At 45.1% G+C, this 23,924-nt stretch overlaps 6 protein-coding genes and 3 non-coding genes across 12 annotated transcripts; 6 read left to right on the top strand and 3 right to left on the bottom strand.

Annotated features, from left to right (window-relative positions):
* The first annotated feature begins 198 nt into the window (after positions 1-198).
* On the top strand, positions 199-4,528 carry Spt5 (Transcription elongation factor subunit Spt5). 2 transcript variants are annotated; one of them, XM_070212907.1, is made up of 12 exons: positions 199-311; positions 579-965; positions 1,026-1,150; positions 1,212-1,349; positions 1,406-1,856; positions 1,911-1,981; positions 2,038-2,204; positions 2,266-2,438; positions 2,495-2,748; positions 2,809-3,004; positions 3,063-3,789; positions 3,848-4,528. In XM_070212907.1, the coding sequence occupies exons 2-12, from the start codon at positions 594-596 to the stop codon at positions 4,414-4,416; spliced, it is 3,243 nt and encodes a 1,080-aa protein (XP_070069008.1). In that variant the 5' UTR covers positions 199-311; positions 579-593; the 3' UTR covers positions 4,417-4,528. The 2 variants fall into 2 exon arrangements, with proteins under 2 accessions (XP_070069008.1, XP_017001149.2); XM_017145660.3 differs by lacking the exon at positions 199-311 and having other exon boundaries at positions 570-965.
* A 101-nt stretch (positions 4,529-4,629) lies between these two features.
* LOC123003473 (5S ribosomal RNA) lies at positions 4,630-4,748 on the bottom strand. Its single transcript, XR_006412604.1, has one exon. It is a non-coding gene; the product is annotated as a 5S ribosomal RNA (ribosomal RNA).
* Positions 4,749-5,034: 286 nt separating this feature from the next.
* LOC123003471 (5S ribosomal RNA) lies at positions 5,035-5,153 on the bottom strand. Its single transcript, XR_006412602.1, has one exon. It is a non-coding gene; the product is annotated as a 5S ribosomal RNA (ribosomal RNA).
* A 541-nt stretch (positions 5,154-5,694) lies between these two features.
* On the bottom strand, positions 5,695-5,766 carry TRNAW-CCA (transfer RNA tryptophan (anticodon CCA)). The gene has a single exon. It is a non-coding gene; the product is annotated as a tRNA-Trp (tRNA).
* Positions 5,767-6,071: 305 nt separating this feature from the next.
* LOC108060052 (heterogeneous nuclear ribonucleoprotein U-like protein 2) lies at positions 6,072-13,047 on the top strand. 3 transcript variants are annotated; one of them, XM_070212275.1, is made up of 10 exons: positions 6,073-6,507; positions 6,678-7,460; positions 7,699-8,550; positions 8,617-9,098; positions 9,162-9,290; positions 10,417-10,588; positions 11,105-11,964; positions 12,023-12,191; positions 12,249-12,319; positions 12,385-13,047. In XM_070212275.1, exons 1-10 carry the CDS (start codon positions 6,366-6,368, stop codon positions 12,547-12,549), a joined length of 3,825 nt encoding a protein of 1,274 aa, XP_070068376.1. In that variant the 5' UTR covers positions 6,073-6,365; the 3' UTR covers positions 12,550-13,047. The 3 variants fall into 3 exon arrangements, with proteins under 3 accessions (XP_070068377.1, XP_070068376.1, XP_017001100.3); XM_017145611.3 differs by having other exon boundaries at positions 12,023-12,319; XM_070212276.1 differs by lacking the exons at positions 10,417-10,588; positions 12,023-12,191; positions 12,249-12,319; positions 12,385-13,047 and having other exon boundaries at positions 6,072-6,507; positions 11,105-11,303.
* A 543-nt stretch (positions 13,048-13,590) lies between these two features.
* Positions 13,591-15,821, top strand: Spt-I (serine palmitoyltransferase subunit I). Its single transcript, XM_017145644.3, has 6 exons — positions 13,591-13,652; positions 13,886-13,959; positions 14,033-14,532; positions 14,590-14,917; positions 14,976-15,341; positions 15,400-15,821. The coding sequence occupies exons 2-6, from the start codon at positions 13,912-13,914 to the stop codon at positions 15,562-15,564; spliced, it is 1,407 nt and encodes a 468-aa protein (XP_017001133.3). The 5' UTR covers positions 13,591-13,652; positions 13,886-13,911; the 3' UTR covers positions 15,565-15,821.
* A 738-nt stretch (positions 15,822-16,559) lies between these two features.
* AGBE (1,4-alpha-glucan-branching enzyme) lies at positions 16,560-20,866 on the top strand. The gene is made up of 4 exons (XM_017145643.3): positions 16,560-16,751; positions 18,270-18,439; positions 18,499-19,439; positions 19,853-20,866. Exons 1-4 carry the CDS (start codon positions 16,672-16,674, stop codon positions 20,717-20,719), a joined length of 2,058 nt encoding a protein of 685 aa, XP_017001132.2. The 5' UTR covers positions 16,560-16,671; the 3' UTR covers positions 20,720-20,866.
* Positions 20,867-21,209: 343 nt separating this feature from the next.
* Positions 21,210-21,910, top strand: LOC108059977 (uncharacterized). Its single transcript, XM_044395879.2, has 3 exons — positions 21,210-21,236; positions 21,304-21,483; positions 21,548-21,910. The coding sequence occupies exons 1-3, from the start codon at positions 21,210-21,212 to the stop codon at positions 21,908-21,910; spliced, it is 570 nt and encodes a 189-aa protein (XP_044251814.2).
* An 880-nt stretch (positions 21,911-22,790) lies between these two features.
* On the top strand, positions 22,791-23,414 carry LOC138912811 (uncharacterized; the record flags this gene model as incomplete). The annotated part of the gene is made up of 2 exons (XM_070214163.1): positions 22,791-22,961; positions 23,026-23,414. Coding segments are annotated over 2 exons (534 nt in total), but the record flags the coding sequence as incomplete, so codon positions are not given.
* Between the last annotated feature and the right edge of the window lie 510 nt (positions 23,415-23,924).

Genomic DNA, 23,924 nt, shown 5'->3' with positions numbered 1-23,924 from the left:
TATATCGATTATGTCTTTATTATCATAGCGATGTTTTTTGGCCGAAATATCGATATTATTTAAATTTAAGTCTAAAAAGAATATTAATCTTTTTAACTTATTTATAAGATAAAAATTTTTTATTGTTAAAATAAAATATGTTTTTGTGTCAAAGAACCAGTAGTCCTTCGGAACTAGTTCGATTTTATATCGAAAAGAAATCGATAAGCGCGTAGTTACTGGTCTGCCACCACTGGCGTGGTAAAGAGTAAAATTTTTTCTTCCAAATTTTCTGCCCAAAATACAGTTTAATATAGCGAAAAAGGAGAAAGGTACGTATTGAATTTATTAGAACTGCATTGCAAGCATCAAATGCATAAGCCACAGCTACTCTGTAAGCTTACAAGCTATGCATTTAAACCCCTTTTTGCTGCGTTGCATCGCACACGTTTACAGATTTCGTGCATTTGCGTTCGGGAAGTACTTTGAGTACCAGGTATTCGTAGAGCTCTCCATCGCAAAATCAATATAAATATGTAACTGTGATTAAGATGTGTTGCCATCATCAAGTAACTAAGTTTATCCCAAATATTCTACAGATCTACTACCCCAGAATGTCGGACTCGGAAGTCAGTAATATGTCGGATAGTGGATCCGAAGATGGATCCATTTCCAACAAGTCGCAACGCAGCGTAAGATCCAAGTCAAGGTCGCGATCTAGGTCCGGTTCGAGAGGATCTCGTTCGGTTTCGAGGTCCCGATCCCGCTCCCAATCCGGACACTCGAGATCCGGCTCTGAGTCGCCACAGCGACGCGACAATCGTCCCAAGAGCGATGAATCCGGCGAGGAGGAGGAGGAGCCCCCCGGCGAGGACATTGATTCCGAGGAGTACGATGAGGAGGAGAACGACGATCACCCAAGGAAGAAGAAGAAGAAGGAGCGCTTCGGTGGCTTCATCATAGACGAGGCCGAAGTGGACGACGAGGTGGGTTCTTAACCTTACTCCTTTGCTTTAATAACTATAATATTGTATCTTAACTTAAAGGTCGATGAAGATGACGAGTGGGAGGAGGGTGCCAATGAGATTGGCATTGTGGGCAACGAGATTGATGAACTGGGTCCCACGGCCAGGGACATTGAAATTCGACGACGAGGCACCAACCTCTGGGAGTAAGTAAAGTCTACAGGGTATATCAGCATTAAGTCTAATTTATTTCCTCTTATTTTTTAGCACCCAAAAGGAGGACGAGATCGAGGAGTACCTCCGAAAGAAATACGCTGACGAGTCCATTGCCAAGCGGCACTTTGGAGATGGCGGTGAGGAGATGTCGGACGAGATTACCCAGCAAACTCTTTTGCCAGGCATCAAGTGAGTCCTTATCCATTCCATCCCACGAACAACCTTTTTATAACTCACTTTCGCAGGGATCCCAATTTGTGGATGGTGAAATGCCGGATTGGTGAGGAGAAGGCCACAGCTCTTCTTCTGATGAGAAAGTACTTGACCTACTTGAACACCGATGATCCTCTGCAAATCAAATCGATTATTGCGCCGGAGGGCGTCAAGGGATACATTTATCTGGAGGCCTACAAGCAGACCCATGTCAAAACATGCATTGACAACGTCGGCAATCTTCGGATGGGCAAATGGAAGCAAGAAATGGTGCCCATCAAGGAGATGACGGATGTGCTGAAGGTGGTCAAGGAGCAAGTTGGCCTCAAGGTCAAGCAATGGGTGCGCCTAAAGCGCGGTCTCTACAAAGACGACATTGCCCAGGTGGATTATGTGGATTTGGCCCAGAACCAAGTGCATCTAAAGTTGCTTCCACGCATCGACTATACAAGAATGCGTGGAGCTCTAAGGACAACAGCAACGGTAAGCCGTTTATCAAGAATCAAGAGAGAAAGCTAAACATCTAAAATCTTTTAGGAGAGTGACGATAGCAAGCGCAAGAAGAAACGACGCCCGGCAGCTAAACCTTTCGATCCAGAGGCAGTGAGGTAAGCAATTTCCTAACTTTCCATTTCGAACCATAGCTAACTGAGTTTTTCTTTAGGGCCATTGGAGGCGAAGTCCACTCGGATGGTGATTTCTTGCTCTTCGAGGGAAACCGGTATTCACGGAAGGGATTCCTCTACAAGAACTTTACCATGTCGGCCATTCTGTCAGACGGTGTGAAGCCTACTCTAGCCGAGCTAGAACGCTTTGAAGAGTCTCCGGAGGGTGAGTTAAAGAAATCATTAGCTCATTGATTAAATATTAACCAGAATATTTACTTATGCAGAGGTCAACTTGGAAATTATGGGCACCGTCAAGGACGATCCCACTTCGGCTCACTCGTTCTCAATGGGCGACAATGTTGAGGTTTGCGTGGGAGATTTGGAGAACTTGCAAGCCAAAATTGTGGCCATCGATGGCACTATGATTACAGTCATGCCCAAACATCAAGATCTTAAGGTTTGTCTTGCTAAATTCGAAAATGATCCAGAAATTTCATAACTTGATTTCTGCAGGATCCTTTGATTTTCAAAGCCAGTGAGCTGCGCAAGTACTTCAAGACAGGAGATCACGCCAGAGTGCTGGCCGGTCGCTATGAAGGCGAAACTGGTCTCATCATTCGCGTTGAGCCCTCCAGAGTGGTGCTCGTCTCCGATCTGACCAATCACGAGTTGGAGGTGCTGCCAAGGGACCTGCAACTGTGCTCGGATGTGGCCACAGGTGTCGACTGTCTCGGCCAATTCCAATGGGGAGATTTGGTGCAACTGGAGTAGGTTTATTTATTTATTTACCTGTGAATCAGACTCACGTAAGACTTGTTCTATTACAGTTCCCAGAATGTGGGCGTTATCGTGCGATTGGAGCGTGAAAACTTCCATGTTTTGGGCATGAATGGCAAGTGCATTGAGTGCAAACCAACTGCATTGCACAAGCGAAGGGAGAACCGCAATACGGTGGCCCTGGATGCCGATCAAAATCAGATCCGTCGACGTGATATTGTCAAGGTGATGGAGGGTCCCCATGCTGTAAGTTCACTTAGATTCAGCAACTGGTATCATTTGATTAAGAAACTCTTCTTTTCAGGGTCGTTCGGGCGAGATCAAGCACTTGTACCGCAGTCTGGCCTTTCTCCATTGCCGCATGTACACGGAGAACGGTGGAATATTCGTGTGCAAGACCCGGCACTTGCAGTTGGCCGGAGGCAGCAAGACCAACGTTAATAATGCTGGCACTCTTGGCGGCTTGGGTTTCATGTCGCCGCGCATTCAGTCGCCCATGCATCCATCCGGTGGTCGCGGTGGAGCTCGAGGTGGAGCACGCGGTGGACGAGGCGGATTCCGTGTGACTCGCGATCGTGAAATTCTGGGCAAAACCATCAAGATTAGTGGCGGACCCTACAAGGGAGCTGTCGGCATTGTCAAGGACGCAACTGAGAGCACGGCTCGCGTGGAACTGCACACCTCATGTCAGACGATTTCGGTGGACCGGAATCATATTGCCATTGTGGGAGTTACCGGAAAGGAGGGCAGTGTCTCCACATATGGACGCACTCCAGCTCGTACGCCCGGCTACGGAGCCCAGACTCCCAGCTATACCGCTGCCGGATCGAAAACTCCGTTGGTGGGAAGCCAAACGCCCAACTGGGATACGGATACTCGTACGCCTTATGGTACAATGACACCGTCGCACGATGGCAGCATGACGCCTCGTCATGGAGCTTGGGATCCCACAGCGAACACAACGCCGGCAAGGAACAACGATTTCGATTATTCCCTGGAGGAGCCCAGCCCCAGCCCTGGCTACAATCCAAGTAAATGCTCTGCTTTATTTGCTTTTTTTCATTTGTTAATCTAAAATCCCATTTCTAGGTACTCCTGGCTATCAGATGACTTCCCAGTTTGCCCCTCAAACGCCTGGCACTCTGTACGGCTCGGACAGGAGCTACAGCCCCTTCAATCCCAGTCCCAGTCCAGCTCCGTCGCCCTATCCCGTTGGCTACATGAACACTCCTTCCCCGTCGACCTATTCACCGAATACTCCGGGTGGCATACCGCAATCCCCGTACAATCCCCAGACACCTGGGGCAAGTCTGGATTCGTCAATGGGCGACTGGTGTACCACGGACATTGAGGTTCGGATTCATACGCACGACGACACCGATCTCGTTGGGCAAACGGGCATCATCCGCACCGTTTCCAACGGGGTGTGCTCCGTATTCTTGCGACAAGAGGATCGCAGTGTGTCTATTGTCAGCGAGCACTTGGCGCCAGTGCCACCAAACAGTGGCGATGAATTCAAGGTCATTTACGGCGAGGAGCGCGAGTCCGTGGGCCGAGTGCTGTCCAAGCAAGAGGGCGACGTACTCGTCTGCAAAATAAATGACGAGGTCAAGATGATACCCGTAAACCACCTCTGCAAGATGAAGTCCATCGACTAAGCTCTAAAAGAAATTTCTGGTGCCCACTTAGAAATTGGGATTTTCTTCGCGAAATTTACATTATTAATAACATTAATATTTCAAATAAACTATTATGGACCTATAATTAAAAGTTGGTTTGCTTAAAATCTTGGTAGTTTTTATTAAATTAGGACCCGCCTAACATTATTTTACGTTCAAAAAAATATAAAATCAACAAAAAAGTGTTGACGGGGCCAACAACACGCGGTGTTCCCAAGCGGTCCCCCATCTAAGTACTAACCGCGCCCGACGCTGCTTAATTTCGGTGATCGGACGAGAACCGATGTATTCAGCGTGGTATGGTCGTTGGCGAAAGTGGCAGGGCTAAGTGGGACCTTATACTCTGAATTCCACTCCTGCCCAGAGATTATATTTACATCAGCTTCGGACAATATATGAAATTCTTATATTCGTATGGTAAACTTTTAAACGGTTTGGAGTGTTTTAATTTATAAATCAGCACAAGAAATAATTTTAAAATAATCGATAAGAATTTGGATTATGTTTTTATTTGATTTTTTAAATTTGCTGCGAAAAGAAAAATGCTATTCAGATTGCGTTAAAAAAATAAAAAAAGCGGCAAAAAGTTGTTGACGAGGCCAACAACACGCGGTGTTCCCAAGCGGTCCCCCATCTAAGTACTAACCGCGCCCGACGCTGCTTAATTTCGGTGATCGGACGAGAACCGATGTATTCAGCGTGGTATGGTCGTTGGCGAAAGTCGCAGGGCTAAGTGGGACCTTTATACTACGATTTCAACTCTTGACAATATAGAAAATGTTAATAGATTCAAGAAAAACAGGTAAACGGGTTGGAGTGTATTGGACAATATTGAAAATGTTTATAATGGCAAGGAAAACCTTAAAAGTGTTTAGGGCAATAAATAATAAATATTTTTATTGAATTGTTACTAAAAGTATAGAATATACACGCAGCTCTTAATATTTGTCTAGGTGGACATATTTTATGATGACTGCAAAAGTTTAAAATCCGACGACTCGTCCATCTTGACTCTGATCAAGAATATATATATCCTTCACTGCTTCTTACATTTGACTAAAACTATAATACCCTGAAGACTCGAATTCGTACTGGCTTATTTATTAAAACATATATTTAAGCTATGACAACATTGTTCCGGGTGAAATATAAGTTCCAGCCGGAAAGATTTCCTCTTAAACAAATTATTCGCTAAATTATTTTTATTAACAAAAAAAAAACACTTTTATTTAGAAAAAAAAAAATTAATTCTAGTGTTGACCCCGACGTGATTTGAACACGCAACCTTCCGATCTGGAGTCGGACGCGCTACCGTTGCGCCACGGAGTCGTTGTAAATATGTTCGCCAAATGGCCAACAAACACTAGACCATTAAAATGCATCATGTTTTTGTGATTAGGGTTATTAAATATTTGTAAGTGTAATTTGAAAATTCCGACATTTTATACTCTTTAATATCTTTTTATTGTTACTTACATTATTCTCATACGGGCATACAATTTCCCATCATTTAAATTTATCCGAATATGTCCACTCACTGGCAGCACAACAGCGCCATCTGACGTTGACGTCACGCAAACTACTATCGATAACCGGGTGAGCACATGTATCGAACGGCAGCACTGCAGCAGCCCTGCGTTTTCACAATCGCAGCCAACTTCACTTCAACGCGTCGGTGTAAAAGATTTCGGGCCATTTATTTATTCGCAACGAATGCGAATATTGTGGTTAAATTGTGCGCGCACGGTGCTATTAAACATTGCGACTTGACTTTGGTGACATTTTCAGCGCGAGTGTCATTTGCCGGAGAGCGCGATTTGGCATTTAATTCCCCGTATTCTTTTTTTTTCGCATCGCCAGCTTTTCAGCGGTGCGTTGGTGTGAGTGAGCGTGTGTTTCTGCCGCCAATCCAAAGTTGAAGCGGAAAAATGGATGTGGCGAAGCTGGACAAGATGAAGGTGGTGGACCTGCGAAACGAGCTCCAGTCGCGTGGTCTAGACACCAAGGGAGTCAAGGCAGTGCTCGTGGAGCGCCTCAGGGCATATGTGGAAGGAGGAGCCGGCGACGGAGGTGAGGTTGTGTGTGTATGCGTCATTTGTGCGCCCGTTTGTGTCTGTGTGTATGGCTTGCCGCGTCCGAATTATGTGCGCGTGTGTGTGTGTGTGAGGCTCAGCGTGAATTTAGTTGTAAGTTTACCTTATATAATGCATTGTAATCACATTTCATTTTCCCGCCCGCAGATAATGCGCCGGTCACACCAAGCCGTCGTCAGCGTCGCACGCGCTCCATGTCCCGCTCTCCATCGCCGGTCCAAGCTGCTCCGGTGGCCGCAGAACCCGTGCTCGATACTCTGGAAGAGGAAGAGCAGCCGGAGGAGAAGCGAGAACCCGAACCTGAACCCGAACAGGAACCTCAGCCGGGACTCGAACCCAGTGAGCCCGAGGAAGCTGAGCCGGAGGAGGCTGACCCAGTGGCGGAGGCAGAGGACACATCCACAGTCCAGGCGGCCAATGAGGAGCCGGAGCCGGAAGCACAGGCCGTCGAGTCTGACGAGAAGTCAGAGGCTGGCGACAAGGATGAGATAGTCGAGAAGGAAACCTCACCCGCCGCAGCACCACAAGACGAAGTGGTCGATGAACCAATGGAGGAAGACGCTGCCCCAGAAGAGCAGGAAAAGGAGCAGACGCCAGCGAACGAGGAGAAGGAGGATAAAGAAGCCGAATCAACTGTGGCTGAGCATCAGTCGAATGGTGACAGCCAAAAAATGGACGTGGACGAGGAGGAGTCGGCCGCCCCGAAAGCCGAAGGAGATGCCGAGGCTGCTGCCAAGTCAGAGGATCAGCCCCAGGAGCGCCGCAAGCGCTCGCACAGTCGTTCGCGCTCCCGCTCGCGCAGTGGCTCCCGCTCCCCCAAACATCGCAGCAGCGTGGGCGACAAGCGGGACTCGAAGGCAGCCGCCGAAGAGCGCACAGTTCCCGAGGACGAGCCCACCATCGAGGAGAACAAAGTGGGACTAAGCTGGCGTGAGTTGGAAACTTTATTTTTTATTTACTTTTTATTGTAGTTTTTAAAGTTTAAGCTGAGGAAGTTAAAGTATATTTGGTAAAAACAAATAATTGTAAATCAAATCGTATTTATTATCCTATTTTTTGCTGCGGATTGGCTCAAATACCTTAAAAAAAACAAAACAAGCTTAAGTTGAGGTGATTTTAAAATTAAATCGTTCAATGTAACTAAAATTCCTTTGCTTTTCCATTCCAGTGGATTCCGACTTGCATTTACGCATCGATCCGACCACGTTTGCCTCGGCTAAACCTCTTTCCTCGGAGATTTACTCGCTGATTTGGTCCGGAGCTCGCGCCAATTTCGGAGTGCGCGAGGGCAAAGTGTGCTTTGAAGTGCGCCTGGCGGAGGAGTCGGTGCCGGAGAACTCACACTATTTCCGCGACGAGCCGCATGTGCGAGGTTTTCGCGTGGGCTTCTCCACGCCCAAGAGCTCCCTTTTGCTGGGCGAGGCCGAGCTTTCTTTTGCATACTGCGAGACCGGACGTAAAGCCAATCAAGGCGAGTTTTCGGACTACGGCAAACCGTATAAGCTGGATGACGTGATTGGCTGTTACTTGGATCTGGAGAGTGAGCCTTGCACCATTAATTACACGCTCAACGGCGAGGATCTCGGTGTAGCTTTCGAGTTTGAGAAGAGTACACTGGGCGAAGAGGGAGCCCTGTTCCCGCACATTGTAACCAAGGGCTACGAATATTCGGTGAATTTCTCGGACACCGAGCAGCTGTTGGTAAATGCCGAGAGGCCAACGCGCAAGCGCCGCAAGCCGCGCAAGGACGAAGATAAGGACAAGGACGACGACAAGGATGATAACGATGGCGAAAAGTGGAAGGTCTTGGACGAAGCCACAGCCGACGATGATGAGGTGGAGAAAAAGGAAGAAGACGGCAAGGAGTCTTCTGAGAAAGACGAAGAGGAAGGCGATAAGCCAGAAAAAGCCAAAGAGGCTGAGTCGGCACCAAAAGCCGAGACAGATGCCGAAGCAGAAGTCGAGGCTTCTTCTGAAGCTGCTAAGCCAGAACCAGAGGCTGTCGAGTCTTCGGAAACTGGTAAGTATTGATTGAATAAAAAAATATTTCACTAGTCTTTAAATTTTGCGTATTTTCCATTTCCAGCTGAAACATCTACTGAAGCCTCGGGAGAGACGGCAGCTGTGGCCAATGGAGATGCTTCTGCAGAGAAACCCAACGATGAAAAACCAGCTGAGGAGAAGAAGCCCGCTGACGCCAATGAGGAAGAGGATGAGGACGGACCGTCGCCCAACAAGCGGCCAAAGACCGATGGCGATTCTGAGAAAGCGGAATCTGAGAAGGAAAAGGAGAAGTCGCAGACGACCGAGGATGAGTATGAGGATGTCGAGCCCGAGCCCAGGGACACCGCTGCTTTGCTAGAAGGCTATGTACTGATCGGTCTAGTGCCCGTCGAACAGTTGGTTCCCGGTCCACAACGCGCCGGCTCTCGCAAGGAGTGCGAAGTCATTCTGCTAGTCGGCTTGCCCGGAGCCGGCAAGACCCACTGGGCCCTGGCTCATGTGGCTGAGAACGCCGACAAGCGTTACGAGTTCATTGGACCCGATTCGTTTATTTCTAAGATGACGGTGCGTTGTTTTTTAGACTCAACTATGTGCTTAACACATTCTTTAATCAATACCATTCTGCAGATCGATGGCGCCTCCCGCAAGACTGTGCACAAAGGCCGTTGGGACAAGGTATACGAGATATGCTTGAACAGCCTGGCGGCTCTGGAAGATATTGCCATGAAACGGCGTCGCAATTTCATACTCGATCAGGTAAACCATAAACAAATGATTATCACAAACACCCGAAACAAAACACCAGCCCACAAAAACACACAAGATAACACTATGAACGAACGATAACCAAACACCAAACGAAACAAGCGAGAATTAAACGTTGATGATGACTTTGGCGCCCGGCCATCCCACTGGGACTTTGGGGCCCACCAGCAGGGGGGCAACTAAGTTGCTCTACATTTTTTTGTTCTGTACATTTGAGTATGAATTGAATTGCTCATTGCTCGAAGCGTAGTGATCCCAAGTGCCCCCCGAGGGCGCCAACTTGGCAGGCAGGTATGTCCTAACTGTAAGTCGATCCGATAATTAGAGTGCTTAAGTTTGAGGCAGTAAGTATCTATGGCGTACCCGTAGCCTTAAGTTTTAGATGCAGGTGCAACAGTTGACGGGGCAGTTAAGAGGGCATTGTAAGAGAAGTGGGGATGGAAGTGGATATGGAAATGGAAATGGCATTGGAGAAAGATGAGTGAGTGAAATGAAGTGAAGGAAGGAGGAGCGAGCGGCATGGAAGCCACTGTAAGTAGACAAACACAATTCCGATCGACGAGTCGTTCGCCTACAATCTAATCACATATACGTATTAGTACCTACTATCTCTACTCTCTATCTCTCTCTCTAAATGCCAACTATCTGATATATATGTATGTGTATCTACAGAGAGCTAAGCGATGCTTCATCCTACAGCCAGCAGCACAGCCAACCACGACTACTTTTACCCCATTGTACATTTTATTATCCTTATGCAAATTATTAAGTCAACTGTTGTTAGAAGTGGCGCCCGGTTAACCCGAGGCCCCTAGGTATTATGTTGGTGTGCGCGCCCCTTCCGTAAGACCCCTCCCCTGCGGAGTGCGGGCTGGAAGTGGGTGTCCCGCCCTGCAACAGGTATGTGTTAGCTTGTAAGCGCAGAGCCCGAGCTCCACGGGAGTACGGAGTACTTGCAACCGAGCCGAATCATCAACGTGTTTCTCAAGTGGCTTGCTATCCGTTCGACGACCATCCCAACAACCAACAAACCAATCCAACCAAACTACAACTGGCAGACAAAATCTGAAACCAATTCAACAAAACACCAACCAACCGATCAACTGTATTCTTGTAGACAAATGTATATGCCTCGGCCCAGCGACGTAAAATGAAGGGTTTTAACGACTTCAAGCGCATTGCGGTTGTTTGCATACCCAGCGAAGATGAATTGAAACGTCGCATCGCCGAAAAAGAGGAAAAGGGAAATGCTTTTACAGTTAAAGAATCAACAATTAATAACTTACGAGGTAAATATTGTCCACCACACCAAAGCAACGAATTGAAAAAATATCCAGAATAATGTACGATCGTATAACTTATGTTCTACCTATCTAAATAAGGAGACATTCTTGTAAAAACGAAAAAAAAAACAATATAAAAGTTATGTAAAGTATTTAGTTTGTAAGCAGCTGCACTTTATGTATCTGTACGTAATTGTAACTGTAAGCCTTTAAAAGTATATCATAATTTAATGCTTATTATTTCCATTATTCATTAATATTTATTCTATAAATACCCACAAATCCCCGCGGCAACTGGAACGTATAAAGGATTAATTTTTATAGTATATCTTAACAGACAAGCATATCACTTTCTATGCATTAAATTCAATTTCTTTAAAATCGATTTTCTAAAATTTATACGCCCAGTTGCTGACAATTGACCCGTCCTGTCCCCTTACATCTACAATAATGTGTAAAGATAATGAGTGAATTAGCTTGCTAAGCAGCCGTATTAATGATATGCACGTAATCTTTTTCCAGCCAACTTCACACTTCCCTCGCTGGAGTTTGGCTGGTTTGATGACATAAACTACACGGAGCTCACCGGAGACGAGGCCAAGAGCGAGGTCAAGAAGTACAACGAGAAGGGAAAGAAGGCCATCGATGCGGAGAGGTCCCGGGACAAGAGATCTCGCGGAGGTCGCGACAACTATCGTCGTGATGACCGCAACCGGAATCGATACAACGATGACCGACGACGCGACTATGGTGGCCAGCGGCACGAAAGTAGGTGGAGCGATTCGCGGCGTGGAGGCGGCGGCGGCGGCGGCTACTCCAGCAATAGTGGAGGCGGAGGAGGCGGCAGCCGTGCGTACGACAATCGCCGCAGCTACAACAGCGGCGGAAGCGGCGGTGGCCAGCAGAATTGGGTGCAAAACAGTCGCCGTAGCGGCTACGATGATCGCGGCTACGGCGGCGGTGGAAGCGGCAGTCGTGGCTACGATAATCGCAACCGTGGATACGGAGGAGGCAGCGGAGGAGGCGGCGGCGGTGGTGGTGGTCAGCAAAACTGGATGCAGAACAATCGCCGAAGCGGTTATGACGATCGCGGCTACGGAAGCTCGCGTGACTACCGCGATCGAGACCGTGGCAACGACCGCAGTCGAATGGGAAGTAATGACCGCAACAGGGGCAGCAGCCAGAGCAGCTATCGCTCGGGGGGCGGTACTCATCAACAACGGGATTTTCGGCCTGGCCACCGCGACACCAAAGAAGATAGTCGCGGTGGCTATGAGCGGTCGGCTGGTCAAGCGCTGCCCAAGTACGGCAATAACACCGGTGTCGGCGGTGGCTACGATCAGTACAAGCAGCAGGCGGGTGGAACACCCGGCGGAGGCAAGGTAGGTGCAAGAGTAAACATTAAATTATATTGATAACTAATTGAAATCTCTTTTGGAGGCCTCCCTTAGCGGCAAGTGGAGCACATACACCCAACACCATCAGCAGCAGCAGACGCCGCAGCATCAAACTGGCGTCTGGCAGACTCAGCAGCCGTCACAACAGTACCAACAGCCTCAGCAGGCGGCGGCTGGCCAACAACAATATTGGGCCTATAATCAAATGCAGGGTAAGTGCAGCATTGCGCGATTCTTAAGAGCAATAACTAAAGGAATTTTGCCCACAGGTTATGGCAACCAACAGGCCTGGCAGAGTGCCGATCCGCAGCAGCAACAGCAGTGGATGTCCTGGTGGCAGGTAAGCAAGGAGTCTTGGTCCAACATTAGCAAACCTGAATACTAAAGAGCACATTTCCATTGCAGCAACAGCAACAGGGTTCTGGCGGAGCAGCGGCCGGTAATGCCAGTGGCGGAGCAGGCGTCAATGTCGGAGGCGCCGCTGGCAATAATGATGGCGGTGCCACCAATCATTATTGGTCTCAATATTCGTACTCCACACAGTCCAATGCGGGCGCCGACAAGAAGTAGATGGCATTGCGCCACCCTGTTCCACCATCCAAGACCCAACCCGTCGTCTACAATGTCGCGAAGGAGGAGGAAACCACAAATCTGAACTAAACTTTATAAAATAGTTTTAAAAGATTAACAAACAGTAAAACAAAATTAACTTAGTTTAGCCTGTTTGGGCTAGTCCAAACCAATCAACTACGAGGTCTATCCCTCAATCAAAATTCTTACCTAACCCACAGAAGGAGTGTGTACCATGAAGACCTGCTATTTCATTATAAATTGAACTTGCATTAATGTTTCGCTTTTCATTTTCCACAAAGCATTTTCTCTTTGACAGTGACAAAGCAATTGAATGAAACTCGGTCTTTAATCTGGCACTACGTATCTAGGCAGTACAACTTGTTTTAACGTTTTATTATCATTATTGCTTTATTTTTACAATCAACGCAAACAATTGAAAGGAAAGCATTAGAGAAGAAACATTAACAAATAAATCTATACATTAAAACAAATTAATCAAGTGGAGTTTTTATTCAACTTTTGAAGAGAGAAGGCAAATATGCATTTGAAATGGGATTGGTATCAGCCAAATTTGAAACATGCGATTTTCGACATTTTAATATTGTGCATGATTATGTGCTTCATGTTTCAACAAAGTTTCTGGACGTAATTTTCATTTGAAGTTTTTTGTGGGAGACTTTTTGTTAGGTTGAATACTATCCCTTTTGCTTAGTAATGATTTAAGGCATTACCATGTCCTACGAATCAGTGGTAAAGTAATCATCACCATTTTTATCGGTAAATCAGTTTGTTTAAAGAGAGAGATCGAAGGCAATAATTTCGAGCAGTGATGAATCGTGGAACTGCAGAGTATATTTTAAGTTAATTGTTTGTTTTAGTTTCTGAAAATCACCAGAATAATTTTCTAGACTTTTTCTGGATAGTGATGATATTTTTAAAAGTTTATTTAATGGGCGAATTATTGGGGGTGTGAGCTTTAAGCTCGCCCTTCGTGAATTTCAAAAATATGCAGACCTTGGTATTTTTTAGTACATTCTGTTAATCAGCTGGTTGGCGGATATAATAACACGCCTTATAATATTTTTTAACCGACTTTTGTGGTGAGTAGCTCAACCCGAATTAAAATAAAAACGGAAAAAATGGCGGAATAGGGGATGGGTTTGAATTCCCCACCTGCCTGATTATTGTTTATGTCAGCCCACACACCCAATTCAAAAGAATTCCGTACCGTATGGTATGATACTAATTGCTCTGTGCATGGCGATAAGAAAGCGTCTTCTGCATGACACATACTTCGAGGGAATTACGGTGGTTTTCAATTGATTTTCCGCAGGAAGGGCTCAGAACAGAACTCCCAAAATGGTGGCCATCCAGTTGTTTAACGAAATCGGCAGCATATTCCGAAACGTGAGTTTGGTTTTTGTTCTATACCCCATATTATTCGTACTCAACCGGTTACATTTTGCGTTCCTCCGGATAGACCCCTACATTTGCCCTCGTTTTGGAGACCCTACTGGTCATAACCGTGATCTGGCTGCTGCTGCACAGGCGAGGAGGAGGTCGTCGCCGCCGTTTGACCAAGGAGGAGGAGGACCGCATTATCGCCGACTATGAACCAGAGCCCCTGGTGGGGGACACCGATCCCAATCATCCGCTGCTGCGTACCCGCGTCGTTCAGTCGAAAGTGGGCAAGCACATCAAGGTCGACGGCCACGACTGCCTGAACCTGGGCTCCCACAACTACCTGGGCTTCCTCGAGGACCAGGAGATTCTGGAGGAGGCCTGTAAGACGCTGCGCAAGTATGGCGTAGGATCTTGCGGACCGCGTGGCTTTTACGGCACCATGGATGTGCACCTCGACCTGGAGGATCGTATTGCCAAGTTCATGGGCCTGGAGGAGGCCATTGTGTACTCCTACGGGTTCTCAACGGTGGCCAGTGCTATTCCCGCGTATGCCAAGCGTGGTGACCTTATCTTCGTGTAAGTCACTTTTCATTATATTTATTTCTTTTACATTTAATGATTCACTAATCACAGGGACGAGGCTGTTAACTTTGCCATTCAGAAGGGCCTGGATGCCTCGCGCAGCACAATCGCTTTCTTCAAGCACAACGACGTCGAGGATCTGGAGCGTCTGCTGATCGAACAGGAGAAGCGGGACCAGAAGAACCCCAAGAAGGCGCTCAAGACACGCCGCTTCCTCGTCGCCGAGGGCATCTACATGAACACCGGCGAGATTTGCCCACTACCGGAACTGGTGGCCCTGCGTCAGAAGTACAAGCTGCGGCTGTTTATCGACGAGAGCATCTCCTTTGGCACTTTGGGCCAAGGTGGTCACGGAGTCACCGAGCACTTCAATGTGGATGTAGGTGGAGCCTTGTTTGCTTGAGAGGAAACGGGAATTATTATTTGTGTACTTTTAGCGCGATGAAGTCGATCTTATATCGGCTGGAATGGAGGGATCCATGGCCACCATCGGTGGCTTCTGCGTGGGCTCGCACTTCATAGCCGAGCACCAGCGACTCTCCGGTTTGGGTTACATCTTCTCGGCCTCCCTGCCGCCCATGCTCACCCAGGCGGCCATTTCCGCTCTGGATCGCTTCGAACGGGAACCGAAGATCTTCGGTCAACTGCAGGCCAAATCTAAGGCTCTGCATCAAAAGTTTTCGCGTTTCAGCAAGCTGACCCTGCGTGGCAACGAATTGTCGCCAGTGAAGCACTTGTATTTGGCCCAGCCCGCCGAGAACTTTGACAAGGAACTAACACTGCTCACAGAGCTGGCTGATAAGGTATGCGGCGCTTCCCTATTTGGTGTCATAAAAACTATATATCCTATATTTCCCACAGTGCATTGCTCGAGGAGTGGCCGTGGTGCAGGCTGCCTACTTGCAGAACAGGGAACGTCAGCCGGTGCGTCCCAGTATTCGCATCGCCGTCAATCGTTTGCTGGAGGATGCGGACATAGCCAACGCGTTCGAGGTTATCGAGAGTGTTTCCAGCTCCGTCCTTTGAGCATACCTTTTTGAAAGAATGAACGCTTTTCGACAAGGGCCTTCCTGTTAAGTTTTAAGGTCTGCTGGCTCTATCCATTTTCCAATCATTTTGTTCACCACCAGTTCAGTATAAATTATTTAAGCTTATTGATAGCATTGCACGAATAGCACTTTTTGAGTTCCATTGCAATTTAATAGAAACTTTAAATCTAGGAAAATTTCCAAAGATTACAAGTTTCAGATAAGAGAGCTGGTTAAATAAAACTTTTAAGGTTATTTGGTGTACAGCTGTTTTTTATAGGAATTTCTTATCGCCTTCGAAATCGCGCCCATTTTTAAATATTCTGATAGCAGGTATTATGATGTGACTCAACATTTATGGTAAGTTTTATGGGGACAGCTAAAGTGGAATATGCAAATTATTTTAAATTAACTAAGTGATTTATTTTTGAGAAAAAAAAGGATGTCCTGATTTTCATGCAATTCAATAATAGGTGCTATAACTTTTTAATGGGGAATACAATTTAATGAAAATACATTTATATTTATCGCCTTTTGATTTATCATACTTTCCAGAAATGATCAGATTCGTAATCAAATCTTATCTTTTAGCCCAAAGGGCGAGGTCACAAAACAATCTAGCGACTATTTACCGATCTAATCGTGAAATAATAAACAAATCATAACCCTTCGACTTTCAAACTCATGTATTCAGTCAGCCATCTAATGAACTTGACAACGACGACCCCAAATCATGATGTTTTCTACATAGCGCTTAGATTCTGATGCCGGTTCAAGCAAGCAATCAGATCAGCAATCAGCGGCAATTGGGGCGTATACGTACTATGTACCCAGGTGCTATCAGTGCAAATACGCAACGTTTGGCGACAAAAACATGCAATTACAGGCAGTCCTTTTTGTTGTTTACATACGCGAATGGGGGGCGCAAAAGGTAGGCGGCGAAAACAGCTGATCCGGAGGAAAGCTCCCGAGCTTTTGAGTTGGACTGCAGCTGATAAATGAGCACAGTCGTCGTTCGGTCAGCAGGCAAACCAGCAGCGCCTCCGCCACAGCCTCATCTTTTCCCGCTTGCCAGAGAATCTTCGCGGATTCATTCTCCACCGCCATGGTCGAGGTTAAGGACATCGACAAGCTGTTCGAGACGGACGGCTACCTAAGGTCCCACGAGCACGAGATCCGTCGCCGGTGAGTAGAGATCTTCACGTCCACCTCCACATCATGTAACCCAAGGTTGGCGCCGGCTTTATGCGCTCCATGCTGATAAGAGGCGTAACTTTATAGGGCAACCGTTGCCCGTAACCCGTAAACCATGCTGCAGCCGTATCAGCCATGCAGTTGGAAAAACTGCGTTCGCAATGTCGAATGAAGGTCGCCGGTGTTTGCCGCCCCGCCCCGCCCGTCGTGTGTGTTAGTTAGTCTTGGTCTGTGTGTGTTTGTTAAAAACATTTCTATACCCGATGTGTTCGCTGCGTGCTGCCGGCGTGTTTGGAGCATGGATCTTGGCCTTGGTGGCATTTTCCGGGTTCCCGAATCGCGTCCGGCGTCTTTTCTATTTTTGCATCACTGCAAATCTAGACGATTCGGCGGCTCTTCCGCTTGTTTTTGTTTTGTTTTCTATTTTCGAGCGGAAAACTTTGGGATTTTAAGATGGTTTTTCTTTTAAACACGTTATTTTGTTTGTCTTAAAGTTGCATTCACCTGCTAAACTACATAGTTTTTTGTATTGATTTAATATAAAAAACAAAGTATTTGTTTTTTGATTTAAAAAAAAAAATTTGTTTTAAATATTTTTGAAATATTTAGTTCAGATCATTTTAGTTTATATTTTTTATGGTTTACAAATAATATATATTTTTTTAACTTAATTTTTTTTTTTTTAATTTTATTTAATTAACAAGAAAGGAAGCTACCTTCGGCCAGCCGAAGCTTATATACCCTTGTAGATAAAAGAATACTCACTCGGTGCAGTTCCAGGGATTCCAGATTCAGGGTTTCGATTTATTTCAATTTTGTTTTTAAGTAGTCAAGAATCAAAACGCCTACTTCCTACAAAGTTACAATGAATTTTCTTATATTTCTTTGGGAGCCTTAAGATATAGTGGTCCGATCCGGCTCGCTACGACATATGTACTACCTGCAATAGAAAGAAGACCTTCGGGAAAGTTTCATCGCGATAGCTTTAAAACTGAGAGACTAGTTCGCATAGAAACGGACAGACGGACAGACGGACAGACGGACAGACGGACATGGCTAGATAGACTCGGCTATTGGTGCTGATCAAGAATATATATACTTTATGTGGTCGGAAACGTCTCCTTCACTGCGTTGCAAACATCTGACTGAAATTTTAATACCCTCTACAAGGGTATAAAAAATGTTCCTATACTATGTATATATTAGTTTTAAACTTTTTGTCAGTCAGCTTAAATACAAAAAAAATATATCCACAATCTATAATCTAGCTGACTAAAATAAAACACTTTTCAAAAAAATGCTAGCTAATTCCCATTTATCTATAATCGAATAACATTGAATTATACATAAGTTTGACCTCTTGAAATCAGGGAATCTTAAAATAGCCTCCACGACAGCTTAGCTTCATCTTTGAACTAAAATAAACACCTCCAAGCTTTGCTGGAAATGTTTAAACCATGTCTCTTGATGTCTTAATGTCTTTGAATAACGTAATCATTCAATCCACAGACATGGAGTTCTCCAAGATTGGCTGAACAAGATAAACCAGGGCGAGGGCGGACTGGATCAGTTCTCACAGGCCTACAAATACTATGGCCTGCACTTCCAGCCGGACAATTCGGTGATTGCCCGTGAGTGGGCACCTGGAGCCAGAGATGTATACCTTACGGGTGATTTCAGTAAGTCCTCCACTATTCAGACTATATAGATCCGCTTTAACCGATTATAAACCCAACAGATAACTGGCACTGGGAGTCGCATCCCTTTAAAAAGCTCGACTTTGGCAAGTGGGAGCTCCACCTGCCCCCCAACGAGGACGGCAGTCCGGCCATTAAGCACATGAGCGAAATCAAGGTTATCATTCGCAATCATTCCGGCCAATTGCTGGATCGCCTGTCTCCCTGGGCCAAGTACGTGGTGCAGCCACCCAAGTCGGCCAACCAGGGGGTCAACTACAAGCAGTACGTTTGGGAGCCGCCGTCCTACGAGCGCTACCAGCGACAGCACCAAGGTCCGGCCAGGCCCAAGTCGCTGAGGATCTACGAGTGCCACGTGGGCATCGCCTCCCAGGAGCCGCGTGTGGGCACTTATGACGAGTTCGCCGACCGAATCGTGCCGCGCATCAAGCGGCAGGGCTACAACTGCATCCAAGTGATGGCCATCATGGAGCACGCGTACTACGCCAGCTTTGGCTACCAGGTGACCAGTTTCTACGCGGCCTCCAGTCGTTTTGGCAATCCGGAGCAACTGAAGCGCATGATCGACGTGGCCCATTCGCATGGCCTGTTCGTTCTCCTCGATGTGGTCCATTCGCACGCCTCGAAGAACGTACAGGACGGCCTGAACCAGTTCGATGGCACCAACAGTTGCTTCTTCCACGACGGAGCCCGTGGCGAGCACGCGCTGTGGGACAGCCGTCTCTTCAACTACGTGGAGTACGAGGTGCTGCGGTTCCTGCTGTCCAACCTACGTTGGTGGCACGACGAGTACAACTTCGACGGCTATCGCTTCGACGGAGTCACCTCTATGCTGTATCACTCCCGAGGAATAGGTGAGGGCTTCAGCGGCGACTACAACGAGTACTTTGGCCTGAACGTCGACACGGATGCCCTCAATTATCTGGGTCTGGCAAATCATCTGCTGCACACCCTAGATCCGAGGATTATCACTATTGCAGAGGTAAGTGGTGTGCTAGTTTCGATTAGAGCCATGCATGAATAGATTCAATGAATTATTTTGAATTTTTTATTTTATATGAATGAATTAATTAAAATTTTGAGTTTAATAGAATTGAATGAAACCAATTCTATTGATTCATAATTTTGTGATTAAATCTGCCTGAATTTTATTTACTAAGCAGTTAGCACAAAAAATCTGGCAAATTCAAAAAATTTATAAAAATTAGTCATTCAATTTGAAATGAATTAGACAAACATTTAATTTATTTCCCATAGAACTGAATTAAACAAATCAGAAATTTAATGACATACTATAATAAAACAATAATTGAATGATTCACGCAGGGCTCTAGTTTCGATTTTAGGGAAAACCATTTACAATGATATACTAAACCCTTTCTTTATTCCATTTAGGATGTTTCTGGAATGCCAACCCTGTGTCGTCCCGTTTCGGAGGGTGGCATCGGATTCGACTACCGCCTGGGTATGGCCATTCCAGACAAGTGGATCGAGCTGCTCAAGGAGCAGAGCGACGACGAGTGGGACATGGGCAACTTGGTGCATACGCTGACCAATCGCCGCTGGATGGAGAACACTGTGGCGTACGCCGAGTCCCACGATCAGGCGCTGGTGGGCGACAAGACGGTGGCCTTCTGGCTGATGGACAAGGAGATGTATACGCACATGTCGACTATTTCGGACTCCTCGCTGATTATCGACCGAGGACTGTCGCTGCACAAGATGATCCGCTTGATCACGCACGCTCTGGGCGGTGAGGCGTACCTCAACTTCATGGGCAACGAGTTCGGACATCCCGAGTGGCTGGACTTTCCGCGCGTCGGCAACAACGACTCGTATCACTATGCTCGCCGGCAGTGGAATCTGGTGGACGACGATCTGCTGAAGTACAAGTTCCTCAACGAGTTCGATCGGGCCATGAACGAGGCCGAAGAGCGCTACGGTTGGCTGCATTCCGGACCCGCCTGGGTCAGCTGGAAGCATGAGGGCGACAAGATCATCGCCTTCGAGCGTGCCGGCCTGGTCTTCGTCTTCAACTTCCATCCGCAGCGCAGTTTCACCGGATACCGCGTGGGTACCAACTGGGCGGGCACTTACCAGGCGGTGCTCTCCTCGGACGATCCACTCTTCGGTGGATACAACCGCATCGATGCCAACAGCAAGCATCCCTCCAATCCGGAGGGCTATGCCGGTCGATCAAACTTCATCGAGGTCTACACACCATCACGCACGGCCGTGGTCTATGCCCGCGTCAGTGACTAATTAATAGTCGAATTTGACTCCGGAACGGGTCTCTAAAAATGTTAATGCCTAAACGAATTTCACATTTAGTCATAGTAATTGTTAATGTTACGAATCGGGAAGCCATCATTGAAATATATATGCTCATTGAGGTATAGTTTTCTAAAATCAGTTGTTTTTTATTTTAGTCTTTTGGAATAGAGAAATAGGAAGTATTTAATTGATAGTTAAGAATTCATATTTGAGAACAGACAGTGGGTTACCTCGACCGATAATATAATTAATATATTTGCTAAGCTGCAAAGTATCCTTTTGTATTTCCTTTATGGCTTTGCTTTTGTATGTTGCACAGTGTATTCATTGATGTTGAACCAATCAATGACGACGAATAAATGCCTTTAAATTACAATTCGTGTAATTTGTGAAAAACGAAGACTATTAAAAGCACATTAGACTGTGGCGATCAAAGTAAAATTGTTTATGGCAGAAATTCGACATACATATTTCAGAAATGCATTCCATTGTTCTAGTCGTGTTTGTTAGTCACCTATCCTGGAGCGTTGTGAGTAGCAGTAGTCATAGCATTAAATTCTCATGTTTTTAAGAACTTAAACACAATTTGCCAGCTGTGTGATTCCTCCGTTGTATACAAATTGAAAAATATCGAGTGCCTTGCAATGCCTGGGTACTCGGCGAATGCATCATGCCGTTTAAAGGCACTTAATTGGAACAAAGCTGTGGCCCAAATGGATGTGGATCTCGTAAACCCGTTGCATAATATATCAGTGAGTTCATTTCCAAAAATAGTATTCTCATAAAATGTTTTATTAACCAAAATAATGATTTCAGATTCAATTTCAGGTGTTCAAAAGAGACTACAGTAATAAATTCCAGCCTTTTCTTATAGATGTGATATTAAATGTCTGCGATTTATTAGCAAGGCGAAGTTTTATGCCATACGGGTTAATTATTCTTAAAATTGCCAAGAAATTCTCAAACTTTAACCATAGCTGTCCATTTGCCGGTCATTTATTCGCACGCGATGCATATCTCGACGAATCTCTTTTCCCGAACTTTTTTCCATTGGGTCTCTACAAAATGAATGTAACTATTATGGAAAACTACGCAAAGCCCCCGAGCACACACGTAGGGGGTATTGTTTGGTATGTCCAGGCCATGCAGCCAATCCAGACAAAAAGAAAGCCGAAGTAACGTTCATCTCGAGACTAGATACTTTTCTATATTTTATTTTACTGTTTTACATGATAAATGCAAATGTAAAAAGAAAAGCATACACAAAAAATAAAGGGAAACGAAAAATTTCAAAGATAAAATCTTTGTTTACCCTTGCAGAGGGTATTATAATTTCAGTCAGATGTTTGCAACGCAGTGAAGGAGACGTTTCCGACCACATAAAGTATATATATTCTTGATCAGCATCAGTAGCCGAGTCCATCTAGCCATGTCCGTCTGTCCGCTTCTATGCGAACTAGTCCCTCAGTTTTAAAGCTATCGCGATGAAACTTTCCCAAAAGTCTTTTTTCTATTGCAGGTAGTACATATGTCGGAACGAGCCGGATCGGACCATTATATCTTAAGGCTCCCATAGGAATAATCAAAAAAATAATAGAAAAACCGTTGTAACTTTGTAGAAAGTAGGCGCTTTGATTTTTGACAATGTAAAAACAACATTTTAAGTAGGCATACCTGCAAGGGTTTATAAACTTCGGCTGGCCGAAGTTAACTTCCTTTCTTGTTTTATATACAATATAGTTACTAAACTGCAAAGTATCCTTTGGTATTTCCTTTATGGCTCAGCTTTTCTATGTTGCATAGTGTAATCATTGATGTTGAACCAATCAATGACGACGAATAAATGCCTTTAAATTACAATTCGTGTAATTTGTGAAAAACGAAGACTATTAAAAGCACATTAGACTGTAGCGATCAAAGTAAAATTATTTATGGCAGAAATTCGACATACATATTTCAGAAATGCATTCTATTGTACTAGTCGTGTTTGTTAGTTACCTATCCTGGAGCGTTGTGAGTAGCCATAGCATGACATTCTCATGTTTTTTAAATCTTAAACACAATTTGCCAGCTGTGTGAACCCTCCGTTGTTTATAAATTAAAAAACATCGAGTGCCTTGCAATGCCTGGGTACTCGGCGAATGCATCATGCCGTTTAAAGGCACTTAATTGGAACAAAGCTGTGGCCCAAATGGATGTGGATCTTGTAAAACCTTTGCATAATATATCAGTGAGCTTATTCACAAGAATAGTATTCTCATAAAATGTTTTATTAACCAAAATAATGATTTCAGGTCCAACTTCAGGTGTTCAAAAGAGACTACAGTAATAAATTCCAGCCTTTTCTTATAGATGTGATATTAAATGTCTGCGATTTATTAGCAAGGCGAAGTTTTATGCCATACGGGTTAATTATTCTTAAAATTGCCAAAAAATTCTCAAACTTTAACCATAGCTGTCCATTTGCCGGTCATTTATTCGCACGCGATGCATATCTCGACGAATCTCTTATCCCGAACTTTTTTCCATTGGGTCTCTACAAAATGAATGTAACTATTATGGAAAACTACGTAAAGCCCCCGAGCGCACACGCAGGGGGTATCGTTTGGTATGTCCAGGCCATGCAGCCAATCCAGACAAAAAGAAAGCCGAAGTAACGTTCATCTCGAGACTAGATATTTTACTATATTTTGTCTTACTGACTTATCATGTTTTTGTATAAAGCAAATCTTACACTAAAAATAAAGGGAAACGAAAAAGTTCAAAGATAAAATCTACACTAGTCGGCATAATTATTTTGACAAATTTTAAAGTTAAATCTTCTCATATTTTGAACTTATAAGGTCAAATTTTCAACTTTTTTCCTGGGGCTCAAAAAACAAAAATGTTTTGATGCTGTAGTTTTTCCCCAATCAAAATTAATAAATGCAAAAAAAAAATTCAAAATATTTTTCCTTGTATTTTTTTGGTTTTTTGAAACTAGCTAAAAAATAATAAAAATTTTACTGAGATCGATTCATTCAAAAAATCATAAAAAATACAAGGAAAAATATTTTGAAATTTTTTTTTTTGCAGTTATTATTATTTTTGATTGGGGAAAAACTTTGCATCAAAACATTTTTCTTCTAAGCCCCAGGAAAAAAATTGAAAATTTGACTTTCACATAATTTGTTTACTTTTCAAAGGGGTCTTA

The sequence above is a fragment of the Drosophila takahashii genome, chromosome 2R, assembly GCF_030179915.1.
Source record: "Drosophila takahashii strain IR98-3 E-12201 chromosome 2R, DtakHiC1v2, whole genome shotgun sequence".
In the NCBI taxonomy this organism is placed as follows: Eukaryota; Metazoa; Arthropoda; class Insecta; order Diptera; family Drosophilidae; genus Drosophila; species Drosophila takahashii.
Note: the sequence above shows the minus strand (reverse complement) of the source record. Positions and strands in the feature narration are given on the sequence as shown.

Coding starts and splice junctions, on each gene's coding strand:
- AGBE (XM_017145643.3), top strand. CDS start 16,672: ATGGTCGAGGTTAAGGACATCGACAAGCTGTTCGAGACGGACGGCTAC. Junction 16,752..18,269: donor GAGCACGAGATCCGTCGCCG/GTGAGTAGAGAT, acceptor TTCAATCCACAG/ACATGGAGTTCTCCAAGATT. Junction 18,440..18,498: donor ATACCTTACGGGTGATTTCA/GTAAGTCCTCCA, acceptor TAAACCCAACAG/ATAACTGGCACTGGGAGTCG.
- LOC108060052 (XM_017145611.3), top strand. CDS start 6,366: ATGGATGTGGCGAAGCTGGACAAGATGAAGGTGGTGGACCTGCGAAAC. Junction 6,508..6,677: donor AGGAGGAGCCGGCGACGGAG/GTGAGGTTGTGT, acceptor TCCCGCCCGCAG/ATAATGCGCCGGTCACACCA. Junction 8,551..8,616: donor TGTCGAGTCTTCGGAAACTG/GTAAGTATTGAT, acceptor TTCCATTTCCAG/CTGAAACATCTACTGAAGCC.
- Spt-I (XM_017145644.3), top strand. CDS start 13,912: ATGGTGGCCATCCAGTTGTTTAACGAAATCGGCAGCATATTCCGAAAC. Junction 13,960..14,032: donor TCGGCAGCATATTCCGAAAC/GTGAGTTTGGTT, acceptor TCCTCCGGATAG/ACCCCTACATTTGCCCTCGT. Junction 14,918..14,975: donor CCGAGCACTTCAATGTGGAT/GTAGGTGGAGCC, acceptor GTGTACTTTTAG/CGCGATGAAGTCGATCTTAT.
- LOC108059977 (XM_044395879.2), top strand. CDS start 21,210: ATGCATTCCATTGTTCTAGTCGTGTTT. Junction 21,237..21,303: donor CCATTGTTCTAGTCGTGTTT/GTTAGTCACCTA, acceptor CATGTTTTTAAG/AACTTAAACACAATTTGCCA. Junction 21,484..21,547: donor ACCCGTTGCATAATATATCA/GTGAGTTCATTT, acceptor TAATGATTTCAG/ATTCAATTTCAGGTGTTCAA.
- Spt5 (XM_070212907.1), top strand. CDS start 594: ATGTCGGACTCGGAAGTCAGTAATATGTCGGATAGTGGATCCGAAGAT. Junction 1,350..1,405: donor ACTCTTTTGCCAGGCATCAA/GTGAGTCCTTAT, acceptor TCACTTTCGCAG/GGATCCCAATTTGTGGATGG. Junction 2,439..2,494: donor CCAAACATCAAGATCTTAAG/GTTTGTCTTGCT, acceptor TGATTTCTGCAG/GATCCTTTGATTTTCAAAGC.